General features: G+C 46.0%; 1 protein-coding gene across 1 annotated transcript; it reads left to right on the top strand.

Moving 5' to 3' along the window:
- Nucleotides 1-6,541: 6,541 nt before the first annotated feature.
- On the top strand, nt 6,542-19,609 carry LOC137503683 (protein MEMO1; the record flags this gene model as incomplete). Its single annotated transcript, XM_068231039.1, has 5 exons — nt 6,542-6,602; nt 12,457-12,538; nt 14,117-14,185; nt 14,590-14,702; nt 19,498-19,609. Coding segments are annotated over exons 1-5 (437 nt in total), but the record flags the coding sequence as incomplete, so codon positions are not given.
- Between the last annotated feature and the right edge of the window lie 921 nt (nt 19,610-20,530).

Raw genomic sequence — 20,530 nt, 5'->3', positions numbered from 1 at the left:
CACAGCTTCCTAGCTCCAGGGACCAATAGATGTGGGCGTGTGGGGTGCTACGCAGACTTTACCTCACACATATCCCCTCTCACGCTACTGGTTCCCTGTTTTGACTGGTGGATGGTGCAGCCAATAGCCTCTACTAAGCCCTAGACTAGGCCCTCCTCCAGAGGGAGAGGGTCAGGGCTGTGGTTGACTGGGAGGTCTGTTAGGAGAACTGCTATTGGGCACAAGGCTTCCTCCTCCCTCTATAATCCAGGCATGCCCCTGGGTGTGACCGGCCACAGAGACCCTCCTCCTGCATCCAATGAACACCCACAAAGACTGACTATGGTTCAGACTAATCTTATGGTCTGTCTGCAGCTAGCGAGGGGGTTGAAGATAGACTGACAGGTGTTTTATAGTGTAGACTCACTGGAGAATTGGGAGCACCATGCCCTAACCCCCTAACCCTACCCCCTCCCCCTAACCCTACCCCCTCCCCATGTCAACAAGCCCATTAACCAGAACCCCAGGCCTCTCATTTTACCAGAACCCCGGGCCTCTCCTTTCCCCAGAACCCCGGGCCTCTCCTTTCCCCAGAACCCCCGGGCCTCTCCTTTCCCCAGAACCCCGGGCCTCTCCTTTCCCCGGAACCCCGGGCCTCTCCTTTCCCCAGAACCCCGGCCTCTCCTTTCCCCAGAACCCCAGGCCTCTCATTTCCCCAGAACCCCAGGCCTCTCATTTCCCCAGAACCCCAGGCCTCTCATTTCCCCAGAACCACAAGCCTCTCATTTCCCCAGAACCCCAGGCCTCTCATTTCCCCAGAACCCCAGGCCTCTCATTTCCCCAGAACCCCAGGCCTCTCATTTCCCCAATCTCTAGGCTCAGGCTTCTCCCATTTAGACCCCTGTCTGCTCCCTGGTCCCTCCTCTCCTTCTCCTCCAAGTCAGGTTCAGAGTTGTGTTGTGATGGAGATATGGGGTACTTACTGAAAACTGGCTGTGGCGTCTCACTATTCTTTTCTGCTTCTACTCTGCCTGCCTCCAGCCAGCCTTTCTCTCTCTCTCTGCTTTCCTTTTAAGAACACTTATTGACAAATGTGCCTTTGCTTTAAAAAGGTCTTGAAACAGAAGTTCTTTAACAGAACTGTTTTTTTGAGGAGGTGGAGTTAATGAGGAAAGGTTTTCACGATGGTGTCCGTTTTTACAAAAACATTGGGTGTAAAATTGCAAATACCTATAATAAATATATATTAAGTCTTAACTTACTGTGTTGATGTTTGAGTGTTAGTTTTTTAAATAGCATGAGTGGAAATGAGCCTTGTCCCAGATCTTTGTGCTGTTTTGCTATTGACTATATAGGAGTTGGTAAGGCAGCATAAACAGATCTGGGACCAGGCTAGAGGGGAATCACTTCTTCAAAGCCAATCTGGCAGAGTGAAACAGACCAAGTAAATGTTTCCTGTTTGTTTGAAAAATTCCTAGTTATAATTGTACACTGCAAATTAGTCATGTTTAGTCATGTTTCCAAAGTAAATCTGGTTCTACAACATGAGGTTCAGTCTGCAGTACCAGGTCTGTGTTTACAATACAGCCTCTACAACATGAGGTTCAATCTGCAGTAACAGGTCTGTGTTTACAATACAGCCTCTACAACATGAGGTTCAGTCTGCAGTAACAGACTGTGTTTACAATACAGCCTCTACAACATGAGGTTCAGTCTGCAGTAACAGGTCTGTGTTTACAATACAGCCTCTACAACATGAGGTTCAGTCTGCAGTAACAGGTCTGTGTTTACAATACAGCCTCTACAACATGAGGTTCAGTCTGCAGTAACAGGTCTGTGTTTACAATACAGCCTCTACAACATGAGGTTCAGTCTGCAGTAACAGGTCTGTGTTTACAATACAGCCTCTACAACATGAGGTTCAGTCTGCAGTAACAGGTCTGTGTTTACAATACAGCCTCTACAACATGAGCTTCAGTCTGCAGTAACAGGTCTGTGTTTACAATACAGCCTCTAGAACATGAGGTTCAGTCTGCAGTAACAGGTCTGTGTTTACAATACAGCCTCTACAACATGAGGTTCAGTCTGCAGTAACAGACTGTGTTTACAATACAGCCTCTACAACATGAGGTTCAGTCTGCAGTAACAGGTCTGTGTTTACAATACAGCCTCTACAACATGAGGTTCAGTCTGCAGTAACAGACTGTGTTTACAATACAGCCTCTACAACATGAGGTTCAGTCTGCAGTAACAGGTCTGTGTTTACAATACAGCCTCTACAACATGAGGTTCAGTCTGCAGTAACAGGTCTGTGTTTACAATACAGCCTCTACAACATGAGGTTCAGTCTGCAGTAACAGGTCTGTGTTTACAATACAGCCTCTACAACATGAGGTTCAGTCTGCAGTAACAGACTGTGTGTGTGTTCATGCAGTGCAGACTGTGTGTGTGTTCAGCCTGGAGTCTGCTGCGGAGACGGGTAGGTCTGGATGGATGGAGGGAGGGAGGGAGGGAGGGAGGGGAGGGGAGGGAGTGTACTCTTGGACTGTGAGTTCATGCAGTGCAGACTGTATGTTCATGCAGTGCAGACTGTATGTTCATGCAGTGCAGACTGTGTGTTCATGCAGTGCAGACTGTGTGTTCATGCAGTGCAGACTGTGTGTTCATGCAGTGCAGACTGTGTGTTCATGCAGTGCAGACTGTGTGTTCATGCAGTGCAGACTGTGTGTTCATGCAGTGCAGACTGTGAGTTCATGCAGTGCAGACTGTGTTCATGCAGTGCAGACTGTGAGTTCATGCAGTGCAGACTGTGAGTTCATGCAGTGCAGACTGTGTGTTCATGCAGTGCAGACTGTGTGTTCATGCAGTGCAGACTGTGTGTTCATGCAGTGCAGACTGTGTGTTCATGCAATGCAGACTGTGTGTTCATGCAGTGCAGACTGTGTGTTCATGCAGTGCAGACTGTGAGTTCATGCAGTGCAGACTGTGAGTTCATGCAGTGCAGACTGTGTGTTCATGCAGTGCAGACTGTGAGTTCATGCAGTGCAGACTGTGAGTTCATGCAGTGCAGACTGTGTGTGTTCATGCAGTGCAGACTGTGAGTTCATGCAGTGCAGACTGCGTGTTCATGCAGTGTAGACTGTGTGTGTTCATGCAGAACTGTGGTGGCACAGCCATCTAAGTGGCACAGCCATCTAAGGCACTGCATCTCCGTGCTAGAGGTGTCACTGCAGACCCTGGTTCGATCCTGGGCTTTATCACAACTGGCCGTGATTGGAAGTCCCAGACGGCGGAGCACAATTGGCCCAGCGTCATCTGGGTTAGCGGAGGCTGTAACTTAACAAAATGTGGAAAAAGTCAAGAGGTCTGAACACTTTTAAGAATGCCATTATTGCATGAAACTTCGTTCCATCTCATATTTCTCAAATTAACAGCAAACCTGGTTTCAAGAAACAGATATAGCAACACCTCAGGGCACAACTCTCCCCTACTTGACCGAGATAGTGTGTGTGTATGTATTGATATGTAGGCTACGTGTGCCTTTAAAAAACATGTATGTAGTTCTGTTCTTAATGTTCTGTATTATGTTTAATGTTCTGCGTGGACCCCAGGAAGAGTAGCTGCTGCTTTTGCAACAACTAGGTGGGATGCACTAATCAATAACAATATAATACTAAAAATAACAAGGTAGAACAAAAAACATGAGCTATAAAAACAAGAACTAAGAAGAACACGATAAGGTAAGTAAGAATACTATATTGTGTGTGTGAGAGAGAGAGAGAGTGTTTTTAGGGAAATATTAGCCTCTGCCACAGGCTTTCACCTCAACGTGAATGAAGCCTTGAGCCGAGGTTAGGGAACTATTAGCCCATGTTATAGACATTGTTGTTACTGTTATAATAACTCTACAAGTTACTAACTGTCTACATGATGGTGAACTTGTGGGACTAGGGAAATATAAGCTGACGTGCTTCTACATTACTCTTCCCCTCCAGAAGATGGAGGATACCGAGAGGTCCAACGCAGAGCTCTCTAAACAGAAGGTAGATCTTCAGTCTCTCCCAACACAGGTATATCTGGACCAGACTGTGGTGCTCTCTGTGCCAAAGAAGGTGGGCTACAATATCAATCAAATCTATTTTATAAAGCCCTTTTTATATCAAAGTACTTTACAGAAACCCAGCCTAAAACCCCAAAGAGCAAGCAATGCAGAGGCAGAAGCACAGTGGCTGGGAAAAACTCCCTAGAAAGGCAGGAATCTAAGAAGAAACCTAGAGAGGAACCAGGCTCCAATACATGTCCTTTCCCAGTCTCACATTAGCCTGTGTTGTGTTGTGAAGCTGGGCACTGAAACAAAGAATAGTTATTCCCACATTGATGAAATCCCTAATTGTTTTATTGGTTTTATTTGATGACTGATTTGTATTAATTCTAGTTTTTATTTTCCAGGACTCATCATCCCATTGTGTTTCTAGCTGCAACAAAACAAGTCTCAATATGAGGACTGCATCTAACACCTCTGAAGAAACTACACTGGTGGACCTATAATATATACCACTATATAAAGTGTAGGTGTACCAGCTGGTGTGTACTGATTCCCTGTTATCTTATATGATACATTTTTGTTGAACAACAAAAAAAAATGTTTCCGTAATTGACTACATGTTATGGAGTGTTTCTTCAGCCATATAAACACATTAAACTTGACATGCCTTATATCAAAAGGCAGATATTTTGAGCGACATTCTGTATTCTTAAAAAAACACGTATCACAATCATTATAATGAAAACTTCAATAAAGCAACTACCAGCTAAATCATTGTTAGTGAGACAATACACTCGCATCATGTGCTATGTGATGCCTATAATACACCAAATACATGGTTTTATTTCCATTGTACAGTTTTCATATTGTTTTTTTAAGTACGTAGTTGACAGTTGTGTGAATACCTGTCGGGTTCATGTTGTTAGTGTTGCTAACTATGGTAACTTTACATAAACCGCCGCTGCAACCATAGTAACAGACATTACCAGTCCTAAATACACTCTGTGGATTATTCCATGTGGCCTGGTTTCGTTTATTAGTCCAGAAGAAGTCCCCGTATTGGGCAAAATCAGCCCTGTACCATGTGTTAATATCAGCATGAGCAATGTCTTGATCTTTCGATAAACACTATTCGGGGAATATCTCCTGGGTGAGTTTAAGCCCTGGTAGCTCGCCGTGATCGTATAGTGGGTTAGTACTCTGCGTTGTGGCCGCAGCAACCCCGGTTCGAATCCGGGGTCACGGCATTGCGATACACAATGTCACGGCAAAAGGGTTATTTTTTTTAGAAAATGTGTTCTAAAACGTAATAACTATGCTTTGTAATCATATCTATTCCAGTTTTTCATGGGGGAAATCAGGAAATATAGAATATATGCGTGAACTGAGTCAAACCGAGCACTACCCATAGACATCTATGGCATTTCACCCACTCTTTCTACACGCCTACAAAACATTTTAACCAATCGTTTCTCTATATTCTCCTCGAGCAGCCAATCCACGCAGGTTTACGTCATTTTAAGAAAATGTTTGCGACCATCGGGAATCAAGGAATCGATTCATACATGCTTGTCGGGAATCAAGGAATCGATTCATACACGCTTTTCGGAACTAGGAAACTCGGACATTTCCGACAGGCTATCTGGTTGTAGCTCAACAAATCAGCAGGTCGAAAATTCCCGAGTTACTTAGTTCCGACTGGCGTGTTCAACGCAGCAGCTTTAACTTGTTCTGACTCTATGCAGAGATTGAACATTTAATTTATATTTTAAGACAATGATATACTCAGCCAACAAAAAAGCTGTTATAATTATAAATGTGTGTATGCCTCTTAAGGTCCTTGTTTAATGTGATATTGTACCCAATAGCCCAAATGTAATTTGCATATTCTTTATATTTACTTGTGTTTCCCATGTACTTTTTTGCATTGATTTGTTAATAAAAAAATAATAATAATAGTTTGCTCGATTAATTTACTCGACCGCTCGATTTCTACCCTCAATTTAAGATGTAATTGGGTGACGATTATCTCAGCAACCGGGTGACGCAGCATGACAACGTATAAATGCATTTAGTCGACGGTCTGCTTGGTGCGGTGATGAATCTACTGCCTACTGGGATTAATATCTCCTATGAACTGGATCTCTGCTAAACCAGACGTCTTAGTTTTAGTCTATTATGATGTACTGTTGCTACCATCTAGCCCGATTTATGACAAACCAACAGTGACATTTTGGCAAACAACAGACAAACTGCATTGAGGGTTTTGTTCATCCGTAACTAAAACCCTCGTTTTAAGATCTTATTTTGAAGTAATGTTAGCCTGCTATCAAACGCACACTTTTCTCAACATGTCAACTTCGCCATCTGGATAACTATTTTTGTATTCTTTCTTTGTCTAGCCAACTTTTTGTTTTTATTGGTGGATTCTATTTAGGTAGTTGTTTTTCTCCGAGTTTTTCATGTATGTTTATTTCTACCGGACATCTTACCAAGATAGGCAGTTCGGGAGCTAAGATGTCGAACCGAACCGTTTGCAGAGAAGCAAGTCACGCCGGCAGTTGGTACACTGCCTCAGGTATAGAACTGGACCAGGGGACGGGTCAGAGACCAGGGTACACCGCCTCAGGTATAGAACTGGACCGGGGGACGGGTCAGAGACCAGGGTACACCGCCTCAGGTATAGAACTGGACCGGGGGACGGGTCAGAGACCAGGGTACACCGCCTCAGGTATAGAACTGGACCGGGGGACGGGTCAGAGACCAGGGTACACCGCCTCAGGTATAGAACTGGACCGGGGGGACGGGTCAGAGACCAGGGTACACCGCCTCAGGTATAGAACTGGACCAGGGGACGGGTCAGAGACCAGGGTACGACCGCCTCAGGTATAGAACTGGACCGGGGGACGGGTCAGAGACCAGGGTACACCGCCTCAGGTATAGAACTGGACCGGGGGACGGGGTCAGAGACCAGGGTACACCGCCTCAGGTATAGAACTGGACCGGGGGGACGGGTCAGAGACCAGGGTACACCGCCTCAGGTATAGAACTGGACCGGGGGACGGGTCAGAGACCAGGGTACACCGCCTCAGGTATAGAACTGGACCGGGGGACGGGTCAGAGACCAGGGTACACCGCCTCAGGTATAGAACTGGACCGGGGGACGGGTCAGAGACCAGGGTACACCGCCTCAGGTATAGAACTGGACCGGGGGACGGGTCAGAGACCAGGGTACACCGCCTCAGGTATAGAACTGGACCGGGGGACGGGTCAGAGACCAGGGTACACCGCCTCAGGTATAGAACTGGACCGGGGACGGGTCAGAGACCAGGGTACACCGCCTCAGGTATAGAACTGGACCGGGCAGAGACCAGGGTACACCGCCTCAGGTATAGAACTGGACCAGGGAACGGGTCAGAGACCAGGGTACACCGCCTCAGGTATAGAACTGGACCGGGGGACGGGTCAGAGACCAGGGTACACCGCCTCAGGTATAGAACTGGACCGGGGGACGGGTCAGAGACCAGGGTACACCGCCTCAGGTATAGAACTGGACCGGGGGACGGGTCAGAGACCAGGGTACACCGCCTCAGGTATAGAACTGGACCAGGGAACGGGTCAGAGACCAGGGTACACCGCCTCAGGTATAGAACTGGACCAGGGGACGGGTCAGAGACCAGGGTACACCGCCTCAGGTATAGAACTGGACCGGGGGACGGGTCAGAGACCAGGGTACACCGCCTCAGGTATAGAACTGGACCAGGGGACGGGTCAGAGACCAGGGTACACCGCCTCAGGTATAGAACTGGACCGGGGGACGGGTCAGAGACCAGGGTACACTGCCTCAGGTATAGAACTGGACCAGGGAACGGGACACAGACCAGGGGTACACAGCCTCAGGTATAGAACTGGACCAGGGAACGGGTCAGAGACCAGGGTACACTGCCTCAGGTATAGAACTGGACCGGGGAACGGGACACAGACCAGGGTACACAGCCTCAGGTATAGAACTGGACCGGGGGATGGGTCAGAGACCAGGGTACACCGCCTCAGGTATAGAACTGGACCAGGGAACGGGTCAGAGACCAGGGTACACTGCCTCAGGTATAGAACTGGACCGGGGAACGGGACACAGACCAGGGTTAACTAGTTTTAACGTTAGCTAATAGGGTCAAGATAACTAGCTGCATATGGGCCTCTGTAATGTTTGGGTTGTTGTCCGGGTAAGTAGCTAACCTGGTTACCAAACCTTGCTAACTAGCCAGCTACAGAACTATCTTTCAATGGACTGTTGTCCGGGGTAGTAACTAGTTAGTTAGCTGCAGACAGGTCTCTCTTGGGCTGTTGTTGTCCGGGGTAGTAACTAGTTAGTTAGTTAGCTGTCTATTTGAGTAGGAGAGAGGTGAGGAAAAACAACAGGCCGTTCTCTATCAGCTGGCCCAGAACAACAGTCTGCTACTTAGCTTGCATCAGCTGTCACTTCTTTATCAAACAGCGGAATAGGCAGATTTGTAATTTACAAGCTAGCGTTAGAAGATAGCTAACATATAACATTTATTTGGAATAAATGGTGTGCTATAGGACCTGGTCATTGGAATAAATGGTGTGCTCTATGACCTGGTCATTGGAATAAATTGTGTGCTATATGACCTGGTCATTGGAATAAATGGTGTGCTCTAGGACCTGGTCATTGGAATAAATGGTGTGCTCTAGGACCTGGTCATTGGAATAAATGGTGTGTTATATGACCTGGTCATTGGAATAAATGGCTAGGTAGTTACAGGTACCCTTGTCAACAGCATTAACTAGCTAATTATGTCAAAACACTGACAACCATCTCAGTGAACAGTCAGTTAACCATTATAGCAAAGATTCCCCCATCCATCTATCATTATAGCCCACCCTACGCTACCAACGTACTTCTGCAGCGAGTTGTCAGTGATCTGGCTAGCTGACTGGCCCTCCCTGGTTGTTTGGTCCACATATAAATCCCTCTCGCCTGGAACAAAAGGACCACCTCCCTGTGTAGGTCTAGGCAGCAAATTGAGTGCTCATATTGGGACCAGCTAGCTAGTTTATCTCTCATCTCACACACTACTTTTCATTTAGTTTATTTAACAAGCTTGCTACTATGTCCCTTATTAGCCAACTGAAGTGACTAGTCTAGGGTTGTGGCTAGAAGGGATACGGCTTTTGTCAAATGATCATCAAAAGTAGATTTTGTTTTTGTGTGTGTGTGTGTGTGTGTGTGTGTGTGTGTGTGTGTGTGTGTGTGTGTGTGTGTGTGTGTGTGTGTGTGTGTGTGTGTGGGGGGGGGGTGGGCATTTAAACTAACCCTAATCCAAGGGGTTTAGTGTATGTCACGTTACGTACATTTTTCTGTGAGTCAGGATATTACTGTGTTCAAAATATCTTACCGTGAGGATGTAGCAACTTCTTTTAGCTCAACTAAATGACATTATCCTTAGTGAATCATGGGCTTGATTAGTACCCTCAGCTAGATGCTTGGCAGTTTGCTTTGCATACAGTAACAGTGAGGAGGACAAGCATGAGCTCCTGAGTTGGGAAAATCTTGCCCAATACACTGACACATGTCTTGTATTCAAGATCCTAAATGGCCTGGCTCCGCCCCCTCCACTCAGTGTTTCTGTTAAACAGAAAACCCAAACATATGGCAGCAGATCCACAAGGTATGCCATGAGAGGTGACTGTAGGAAAGGCACCTTTAGTAAATCTGTTTTCTCTGTGAGAGCTTCCCATGTCTGGAATACACTGCCACCAGACACACATAACTGCACCACATATCACACTTTCACAAAATGCTTGAAGACATGGCTAAAGGTCAATCAGATTTGTGAACATGGTCCCTAGCTGTGTGTTGCCGCTTTCCATGTTGTCTGTAACTTGTGAGGTGTGGAAACACTTAGTTGCTTTTATGAATTTTGTCTTGCTGCTTTTTGTCCTATGTTGCTCTGTCTGTATGCTACGTCTTGCTTGTCCTATGTTGCTCTGCGTGTGCTCACTGCTCAATAATTGTCTATATTGTAATTGTTTTTAATAACCTGCCCAGGGACTGCGGTTTGAAAATTAGCCGGCTGGCTAAAACCGGCACTTTTACTGAAACGTTGATTAATGTGCACTATCCCTGTACAAACAAACACAAACAAACAAACAGAAGTGTTTGTCTATATACACAGGTGTTTGTCTCCAATGGCACCCTATTCTCTGGCCCTATGGTCCCTGGTCAAATTAGTGCCCTATTCTATGGTCCCTGGTCAAATTAGTGCCCTATTCTATGGCCCCTGGTCAAATTAGTGCCTTATTCTATGGTCCCTGGTCAAATTAGTGCCCTATACTATGGCCCCTGGTCAAATTAGTGCCCTATTCTATGGTCCATGGTCAAATTAGTGCCCTATGGTCCCTGGTCAAATTAGTGCCCTATTCTATGGTCCCTGGTCAAATTAGTGCCCTATGGTCCCTGGTCAAATTAGTGCCCTATTCTATGGTCCCTGGTCAAATTAGTGCCCTATTCTATGGTCCCTGGTCAAATTAGTGCCCTATTCTATGGTCCCTGGTCAAATTAGTGCCCTATTCTATGGTCCCTGGTCAAATTAGTGCCCTATTCTATGGCCCCTGGTCAAATTAGTGCCCTATTCTATGGCACCTGGTCAAATTAGTGCCCTATTCTATGGCCCCTGGTCAAATTAGTGCCCTATTCTATGGTCCCTGGTCAAATTAGTGCCCTATTCTATGGTCCCTGGTCAAATTAGTGCCCTATTCTATGGTCCCTGGTCAAATTAGTGCCCTATTCTATGGTCCATGGTCAAATTAGTGCCCTATGGTCCCTGGTCAAATTAGTGCCCTATTCTATGGTCCCTGGTCAAATTAGTGCCCTATGTTCCCTGGTCAAATTAGTGCCCTATTCTATGGTCCCTGGTCAAATTAGTGCCCTATTCTATGGTCCCTGGTCAAATTAGTGCCCTATTCTATGGTCCCTGGTCAAATTAGTGCCCTATTCTATGGTCCCTGGTCAAATTAGTGCCCTATTCTATGGCCCCTGGTCAAATTAGTGCCCTATTCTATGGCCCCTGGTCAAATTAGTGCCCTATTCTATGGCCCCTGGTCAAATTAGTGCCCTATTCTATGGTCCCTGGTCAAATTAGTGCCCTATTCTATGGTCCCTGGTCAAATTAGTGCCCTATTCTATGGCCCCTGGTCAAATTAGTGCCCTATTCTATGGCCCCTGGTCAAATTAGTGCCCTATTCTATGGCCCCTGGTCAAATTAGTGCCCTATTCTATGGCCCCTGGTCAAATTAGTGCCCTATTCTATGGCCCCTGGTCAAATTAGTGCCCTATTCTATGGCCCCTGGTCAAATTAGTGCCCTATTCTATGGCCCCTGGTCAAATTAGTGCCCTATTCTATGGTCCCTGGTCAAATTAGTGCCCTATTCTATGGTCCCTGGTCAAATTAGTGCCCTATTCTATGGTCCCTGGTCAAATTAGTGCCCTATTCTATGGCCCCTGGTCAAATTAGTGCCCTATTCTATGGTCCCTGGTCAAATTAGTGCCCTATAAAGGGAATAAGGTGCCCCTTGGGATGTAAACACATTAAACAGACATGTATCTCCCTGTTATCTCCCTGTTATCTCCCTGTTATCTCCCTGTTATCTCCCTGTTATCTCCCTGTTATCTCTCTGCTCCAGCCCAGTCAGTCACACATAACAAGGAAGTAGCTTCTATTAACCTTGTCCCAGATCTTTCTGTGCTGTCAAACTCCTTACCATGCAGACAATGTTTAGCATCACAAGGACTTGCATTATTTCACATACAGACTCCAACCAAATGTGTTTAGTTGTATTAGTTGTATGTACAGGACACACACGGTCTACACCATCCAGCCAGATGCTGACTGCAGATTCCTTCTGGAAACGATAAGAAATACTAAAAGATAAGAACACGAACAGCAAGTAAATGTCTCAGTAGAATAGAATAAACCTTTCAGTGTATAAAACAGGAATGCACCATTTATAGTCCGGTATTTACACATGTTTTGGGGAAGGGGGATAGGGGGACAAGTGTTTAAATTGTGCAGTGGTAGGTTTTGGGGAAGGGGGATAGGGGGACAAGTGTTTAAATTGTGCAGTGGTAGGTTTTGGGGAAGGGGGATAGGGGGACAAGTGTTTAAATTGTGCAGTGGTAGGTTTTGGGGAAGGGGGATGTGTGCTAAGGTGAGGTGCTCCGATGCTGTCTGCTGGACGGTAAGTCCTCTGTGACGTGGATGCCAAGAAACTTAAAAACCGCTGACTCTCTCTATTGCAGTTAATAATGTCGACCTGAGTCTGTTCCCCTGTGTATCAGAGGCATTGGGTTCAGCAGAAGAGTCGTTTCTGTTTGGTATGGATTAATGAAGTGTTCTTCTCCCTCTCTGCAGGCTCCCAGCTGAATACACAACTAGAAGGTTGGCTGTCTCAAGCACAATCCACTGTCAGCCCTGCTAGAGCCATCATAGCACCGTAAGCTCCACTGCTAGTTGTTCTGATAAGTCGAGGAAAAAGCCTCATCTTGTCACCAAGTCATTCTGTATATTATTTGATCACAGCATATGAATGACTGAAATGTGAATGTAGTGATTGGGGCGGTGGGGGTCATGTCTTCTATTGGTTGTAATGGTGTCTTGTTATGTGTTTTCATTCAGGCAGGTTGTTATGTGTTTTCAGGCAGGTTGTAATGTGTTGTCAGGCAGGTTGTAATGTGTTGTCAGGCAGGTTGTAATGTGTTTTCATTCAGGCAGGTTGTAATGTGTTTTCAGACAGGCAGGTTGTAATGTGTTTTCAGGCAGGTTGTAATGTGTTGTCAGGCAGGCAGGTTTTAATGTGTTGTCAGGCAGGTTGTAATGTGTTGTCAGGCAGGTTGTAATGTGTTGTCAGGCAGGTTGTAATGTGTTGTCAGGCAGGTTGTAATGTGTTGTCAGGCAGGTTGTAATGTGTTTTCATTCAGGCAGGTTGTAATGTGTTTTCATTCAGGCAGGTTGTAATGTGTTGTCAGGCAGGTTGTAATGTGTTGTCAGGCAGGTTGTAATGTGTTGTCAGGCAGGTTGTAATGTGTTGTCAGGCAGGCAGGTTGTAATGTGTTGTCAGGCAGGTTGTAATGTGTTGTCAGGCAGGTTGTAATGTGTTTTCAGACAGGCAGGTTGTAATGTGTTTTCAGGCAGGTTGTAATGTGTTGTCAGGCAGGTTGTAATGTGTTTTCAGACAGGCAGGTTGTAATGTGTTTTCAGGCAGGTTGTAATGTGTTGTCAGGCAGGTTGTAATGTGTTTTCAGGCAGGTTGTAATGTGTTGTCAGGCAGGTTGTAATGTGTTGTCAGGCAGGTTGTAATGTGTTTTCAGGCAGGTTGTAATGTGTTTTCAGGCAGGTTGTAATGTGTTTTCAGACAGGCAGGTTGTAATGTGTTTTCAGGCAGGTTGTAATGTGTTGTCAGGCAGGTTGTAATGTGTTTTCAGGCAGGTTGTAATGTGTTTTCAGACAGGCAGGTTGTAATGTGTTTTCAGGCAGGTTGTAATGTGTTTTCAGGCAGGTTGTAATGTGTTGTCAGGCAGGTTGTAATGTGTTTTCAGGCAGGTTGTAATGTGTTTTCAGACAGGCAGGTTGTAATGTGTTTTCAGGCAGGTTGTAATGTGTTTTCAGGCAGGTTGTAATGGTGTCTTGTAATGTGTTTTCAGTCAGGCAGGTTGTAATGTGTTTTCAGTCAGGCAGGTTGTAATGTGTTGTCAGGCAGGTTGTAATGGTGTCTTGTAATGTGTTTTCAGTCAGGCAGGTTGTAATGTGTTTTCAGGCAGGTTGTAATGTGTTTTCAGGCAGGTTGTAATGTGTTGTCAGGCAGGTTGTAATGTGTTTTCAGGCAGGTTGTAATGTGTTTTCAGACAGGCAGGTTGTAATGTGTTTTCAGGCAGGTTGTAATGTGTTTTCAGGCAGGTTGTAATGGTGTCTTGTAATGTGTTTTCAGTCAGGCAGGTTGTAATGTGTTTTCAGTCAGGCAGGTTGTAATGTGTTGTCAGGCAGGTTGTAATGGTGTCTTGTAATGTGTTTTCAGTCAGGCAGGATATTCCTACTGTGGTGCTTGTGCTGCACACGCCTACAAACAAATAGACCCTTCTGTCACGTAAGTCATTTATCATGTCTATTACTTATGTTCAGTGAGTTTTCTAAATTAAACACATTTTTTCAGTAACAAAATACATTTTCATCGACAATTTATCAATTCGAAATGAGAGGTTTTTAAATGGCTTTTTCTACATTGTCCCTCCTTATCAAATCCTTAGCCTGCTCTGTTTCACCATGAAGGAACTATCAGCCTGTAGTTACCTCAGACAGACAGTAGGGAGCAGTATAGCCTCTGTCACCGTCTCACCTTGGAACAACATGAGCGAAGCCTGGTCGGCCGACGCTGCTAGTGGCCTGTTGACTGGTCCATGATGACTGGTCCATGATGACTGGTCCACTGAGCTGCTGAACTGAGTCCTACTGAGGACAGTGAGGTGACTGAGTCCTCTCTTTCCCCTGTAGTCGCAGGGTGTTCATCTTGGGTCCGTCTCACCATGTTCCTCTGTCCCGCTGTGCCCTGTCCTCTGCTGAGGTTTATAAAACACCTCTCTACGACCTCAGGATTGACCAGGAGGGTAGGTACACACACACACTGTGCCCTGTCCTCTGCTGAGGTTTATACATCACCTCAGGATTGACTAGGAGGCTATGGATAATTTCTAGTTGTCCCCGCCTCCCTCTAGTTGTCCCCGCCTCCCTCTAGTTGTCCCCGCCTCCCTCTAGTTGTCCCCGCCTCCCTCTAGTTGTCCCCGCCTTCCTGCTATAATAGCGGGCCTCACATCCATTTCCTCCATTCAGCACCACTCTTCAGTGAGCCCAAACTCTGCCGGTGGTTTGGTCCAAAATATGTTGTACCTCGTTCCCTCCTTCAGGGAACAGTAGTTATATTCATAACTATGGGTGTAACAGTTCACCAAACCCATGTTTCAGAATGTATTGGGGTTTCAGGGTTACGGTACAGAGGAGAAATTTAATTCAGATACTTACTGTAGTCCATTTTTGTTTATTTGGCAAAACAAACCACCCTATTCCAGGCCCCAAGTCCAGTTTCTGTGACATTGTTTACAATATTCCTGGTGTTGTCTGTTGTTGGGCCTCAAGTAGCGGTCTAAGAAGTTGAACCCATTCTGAAATGGACCTGGGGCTTTCCCACCCAAACAAATCCGCATAAATACATTTTTCAGTATAGAGACTCTTTCCAAACGGACCTGATGATGACCAGTTCCGTGTTCACGTGGTCAGATCCGAGTTAGGGAAGCAGCAGAAAAGTCCATTTGAAAGTAACTTTATTAACCAGAGCTGATAGGCGGAGGAGGGGCCTTGAGAGGGGGAGCAGGCGGAGGAGGGGCCTTGAGAGGGGGAGCAGGCAGAGGATGAGCCTTGAGAGGGGTAGCAGGCGGAGGAGGAGCCTTGAGAGGGGTAGCAGGCGGAGGAGGAGCCTTGAGAGGGGTAGCAGGCGGAGGAGGAGCCTAGAAATGGAGAGCAGGAGGAGGAGGGGCCTTGAGAGGGGGAGCAGGGGCCTTGAGAGGGAGAGCAGTGGCCTTGAGAGGGATGGCGGAAGAGGGGCGTTGAGGTGGAGAGCAGGAGGAGGGAGAGGGAGAGCAGGAGGAGGAGGGGCCTTGAGAGGGGGAGCAGATGGAGGAGGGGCCTTGAGAGGGAGAGCAGGGGCCTTGAGAGTGATGGCGGAAGAGGGGCCTTGAGGTGGAGAGCAGGAGGAGGAGGGGCCTTGAGAGGGAGAGCAGGAGGAGGAGGGGCCTTGAGAGGGGGAGCAGACGGAGGAGGGGCCTTGAGAGGGGGAGGAGGGGCCTTGAAAGGGATGGCGGAAGAGGGGCCTTGAGGTGGCGAGCAGGAGGAGGAGGGGCCTTGAGGTGTGTACCGTTACAGCCCTCTTCATAGCTGGTCTGGGCCAAGGCCTCTTCATAGCTGGTCTGGGCCAAGACCTCTTCATAGCTGGTCTGGGCCAAGGCCTCTTCATAACTGGTCTGGGCCAAAGCCTCTTCATAGCTGGTCTGGGCCAGTGTGCCATTGGCCATCGAAGGTGAGCATTTGCCCACTGATGTCGGTCACGACGCCACAGTGCAGTCAGACCAAGACCCTGGTGAGGACGACGAGCACACAAATAAGCTGAGACGGTTTCTGACAGTTTGTGCAGAAAATCTTAGTTTGTGCAAACCCAGTTTTATCAGTTGTTCTTGTGGCTGGTCTCAGACGATGCCTCAGGTGAAGAAGCCGAATGTGGAGGTCCTGGGCTGGCGTGGTAACACGTGGTCTGCGGATATGAGGCCGGTTGGACATACTGCCAAATTCTTTAAAACGACGTTGGAGGCTTATGGAAGAGAAATTAACAAAATGATCTTGCAACAACTCTGGTGGACATTCCTGCAGTCAGCATGCCAATTGCACTCTCCCTCATCTTGAGACATCTGTGGCATTGTGTTGTGACAAAACTGCACATTTTAGTGGCCTTTTATTGTCCCCAGCTCAACGTGCACCTGTGTAATGATCATGCTGTTTAATCAGCTTCTTGATATACCACACCTGTCAGGTGGATGGATTATCTTGGCAGAGGAGAAATTCTCACAAACAGGGATGTAAACAAATTTGTGCACAACAAATTTGAGAGAAATCAGCTTTTTGTGCGTATGGAACATTTCTGGGATCTTTTATTTCAGCTCATAGACCATGGGGCCAACACTTTACATGTTGCATTTATTTTGGTTTGGTATAGAATGTTCATTCAAATGATGTTAACTGATGTGGCTTATGCAATGTATTTTCTTTTGTAATGTCAGTTGGAGCTGCACCAACAAATCACAGCACATATTGATGGGTACACTTCCTGCTTTGCTCCTATTGGTACACTCACCAAGGGCCTCCAGTCCAACCATTACGCTACCATTGACTTGAATGGGGATGCCCCTTCTATTCTCTTTATATGGCAGCACATGCAGTCCGGAGTGAAGGAGAGGAGTGCCTAATTATTATTTTTCAAGTTATTACTGAGACCATGGTCATTTGGCTGGCCAATTACCGTCATCCGTAATTCCATGACCGCCACAGCCCTAATCCAGTGTTTATTGTGCCTTTTTTTTAGCTTGACACAAACAAAAACCTGAGTTGTCCTCAGGGGACCAATCATCTGACTGATACTGGAAAAGAGACATTCTCACTGACGCTGCCAAACGCATCAGTGCGTCTGAACTAATGACTCGCAGTCAAATGCTAATACGAGCCTCTGTTCACCAGTAATAATGTGGATATTGAATCCTCACCGCCCTCTAGTCTATGTTGACCTCCTGGATATTGAATCCTCACCTCCCTCTAGTCTATGCTGACCTCCTGTATATTGAATCCTCACATCCCTCTAGTCTATGCTGACCTCCTGGATATTGAATCCTCACCTCCCTCTAGTCTATGTTGACCTCCTGTATATTGAATCCTCACCTCCCTCTAGTCTATGTTGACCTCCTGTATATTGAATCCTCACCTCTCTCTAGTCTATGCTGACCTCCTGTATATTGAATCCTCACCTCCCTCTAGTCTATGCTGATCTCCTGTATATTGAATCCTCACCTCTCTCTAGTCTATGTTGACCTCCTGTATATTGAACCCTCACCTCCCTCTAGTCTATGTTGACCTCCTGTATATTGAACCCTCACCTCCCTCTAGTCTATGCTGATCTCCTGTATATTGAATCCTCACCTCCCTCTAGTCTATGCTGACCTGTATATTGAATCCTCACCTCGCTCTAGTCTATGCTGATCTCCTGTATATTGAATCCTCACCTCCCTCTAGTCTATGCTGATCTCCTGTATATTGAATCCTCACCTCGCTCTAGTCTATGCTGATCTCCTGTATATTGAATCCTCACCTCCCTCTAGTCTATGCTGACCTCCTGGATATTGAATCCTCACCTCCCTCTAGTCTATGTTGATCTCTGTATATTGAATCCTCACCTCCCTCTAGTCTATGTTGACCTCCTGTATATTGAACCCTCACCTCCCTCTAGTCTATGCTGACCTGTATACTGAATCCTCACCTCCCTCTAGTCTATGCTGACCTCCTGTATATTGAATCCTCACCTCCCTCTAGTCTATGGTGACCTGTATATTGAATCCTCACCTCCCTCTAGTCTATGGTGACCTGTATATTGAATCCTCACCTCCCTCTAGTCTATGCTGACCTGTATATTGAATCCTCACCTCCCTCTAGTCTATGCTGACCTCCTGTATATTGAATCCTCACCTCCCTCTAGTCTATGCTGACCTGTATATTGAATCCTCACCTCCCTCTAGTCTATGCTGACCTGTATATTGAATCCTCACCTCCCTCTAGTCTATGCTGACCTGTATATTGAATCCTCACCTCCCTCTAGTCTATGCTGACCTGTATATTGAACCCTCACCTCCCTCTAGTCTATGCTGACCTGTATATTGAACCCTCACCTCCCTCTAGTCTATGCTGACCTGTATATTGAATCCTCACCTCCCTCTAGTCTATGCTGATCTCCTGTATATTGAATCCTCACCTCGCTCTAGTCTATGCTGATCTCCTGTATATTGAATCCTCACCTCCCTCTAGTCTATGCTGACCTCCTGGATATTGAATCCTCACCTCCCTCTAGTCTATGTTGATCTCTGTATATTGAATCCTCACCTCCCTCTAGTCTATGTTGACCTCCTGTATATTGAACCCTCACCTCCCTCTAGTCTATGCTGACCTGTATACTGAATCCTCACCTCCCTCTAGTCTATGCTGACCTCCTGTATATTGAATCCTCACCTCCCTCTAGTCTATGGTGACCTGTATATTGAATCCTCACCTCCCTCTAGTCTATGGTGACCTGTATATTGAATCCTCACCTCCCTCTAGTCTATGCTGACCTGTATATTGAATCCTCACCTCCCTCTAGTCTATGCTGACCTCCTGTATATTGAATCCTCACCTCCCTCTAGTCTATGCTGACCTGTATATTGAATCCTCACCTCCCTCTAGTCTATGCTGACCTGTATATTGAATCCTCACCTCGCTCTAGTCTATGCTGATCTCCTGTATATTGAATCCTCACCTCCCTCTAGTCTATGCTGACCTGTATATTGAACCCTCACCTCCCTCTAGTCTATGCTGACCTGTATATTGAACCCTCACCTCCCTCTAGTCTATGCTGACCTGTATATTGAATCCTCACCTCCCTCTAGTCTATGCTGATCTCCTGTATATTGAACCCTCACCTCCCTCTAGTCTATGTTGACCTCCTGTATATTGAATCCTCACCTCCCTCTAGTCTATGCTGATCTCCTGTATATTGAATCCTCACCTCCCTCTAGTCTATGCTGATCTCCTGTATATTGAATCCTCACCTCCCTCTAGTCTATGCTGACCTCTGGAAGACTGGGATGTTTGAGAGGATGAGTCTTCAGACAGACGAGGAGGAGCACAGCATTGAAATGCACCTGCCTTACACTGCTAAAGCCATGGAGAGGTAAGACAGAGGACAGTCTGTCAGGACATGTTGTCTGCTTCATTCATCACAAGCCATCCATCAGTGGAGAGTACAGTGATTAAGAGACTAGAGAGCCACGATATAGACCTGACTTGTCTGCCAGGTTGTGGGAGCCAGCAGGGCCTCATGACTAATGGAGGAGAGCTGTGGGTCTAATGACTGGTTTGCCTTGACATTTTGTGTAGTTCTGTCATCCCCAAGCATCATGATGTTTTGCTTCATTACTATGGTTTATGATTGGTTGTTTACTAATGATTGGTTGTTTACTAATGATTGGTTGTTTTACTAATGATTGGTTGTTTACTAATGATTGGTTGTTTACTAATGATTGGTTGTTTACTAATGATTGGTTGTTTACTAATGATTGGTTGTTTTACTAATGATTGGTTGTTTACTAATGATTGGTTGTTTACTAATGATTGGTTGTTTACTAATGATTGGTTGTTTACTAATGATTGGTTGTTTTACTAATGATTGGTTGTTTACTAATGATTGGTTGTTTACTAATGATTGGTTGTTTACTAATGATTGGTTGTTTACTAATGATTGGTTGTTTACTAATGATTGGTTGTTTACTAATGATTGGTTGTTTACTGTGTCGGACCCCACTAAGACTAGCTGTCGCTAATGGAGAGTCATTATAAATCAAGAATCTAATCTTAAGTAAAGCCTGCATGCTCAATTAATGAACCCACTCAATGAGCATGCACACCTTTTAACCAGGTTGGGTTAATACCCACACCTTTTAATCAGGTTAGGTTAATACCCACACCTTTTAATCAGGTTAGGTTAATACCCACACCTTTTAATCAGGTTAGGTTAATATCCACACCTTTTAATAAGGTTAGGTTAATACCCACACCTTTTAACCAGGTTGGGTTAATACCCACACCTTTTAAC

The sequence above is a fragment of the Anabrus simplex genome, unplaced genomic scaffold (genome assembly GCF_040414725.1).
Source record: "Anabrus simplex isolate iqAnaSimp1 unplaced genomic scaffold, ASM4041472v1 ctg00000288.1, whole genome shotgun sequence".
In the NCBI taxonomy this organism is placed as follows: domain Eukaryota; kingdom Metazoa; phylum Arthropoda; class Insecta; order Orthoptera; family Tettigoniidae; genus Anabrus; species Anabrus simplex.
The sequence above is the reverse complement of the archived record's forward strand: the minus strand, read 5'-3'. Positions and strand labels throughout refer to the sequence as shown.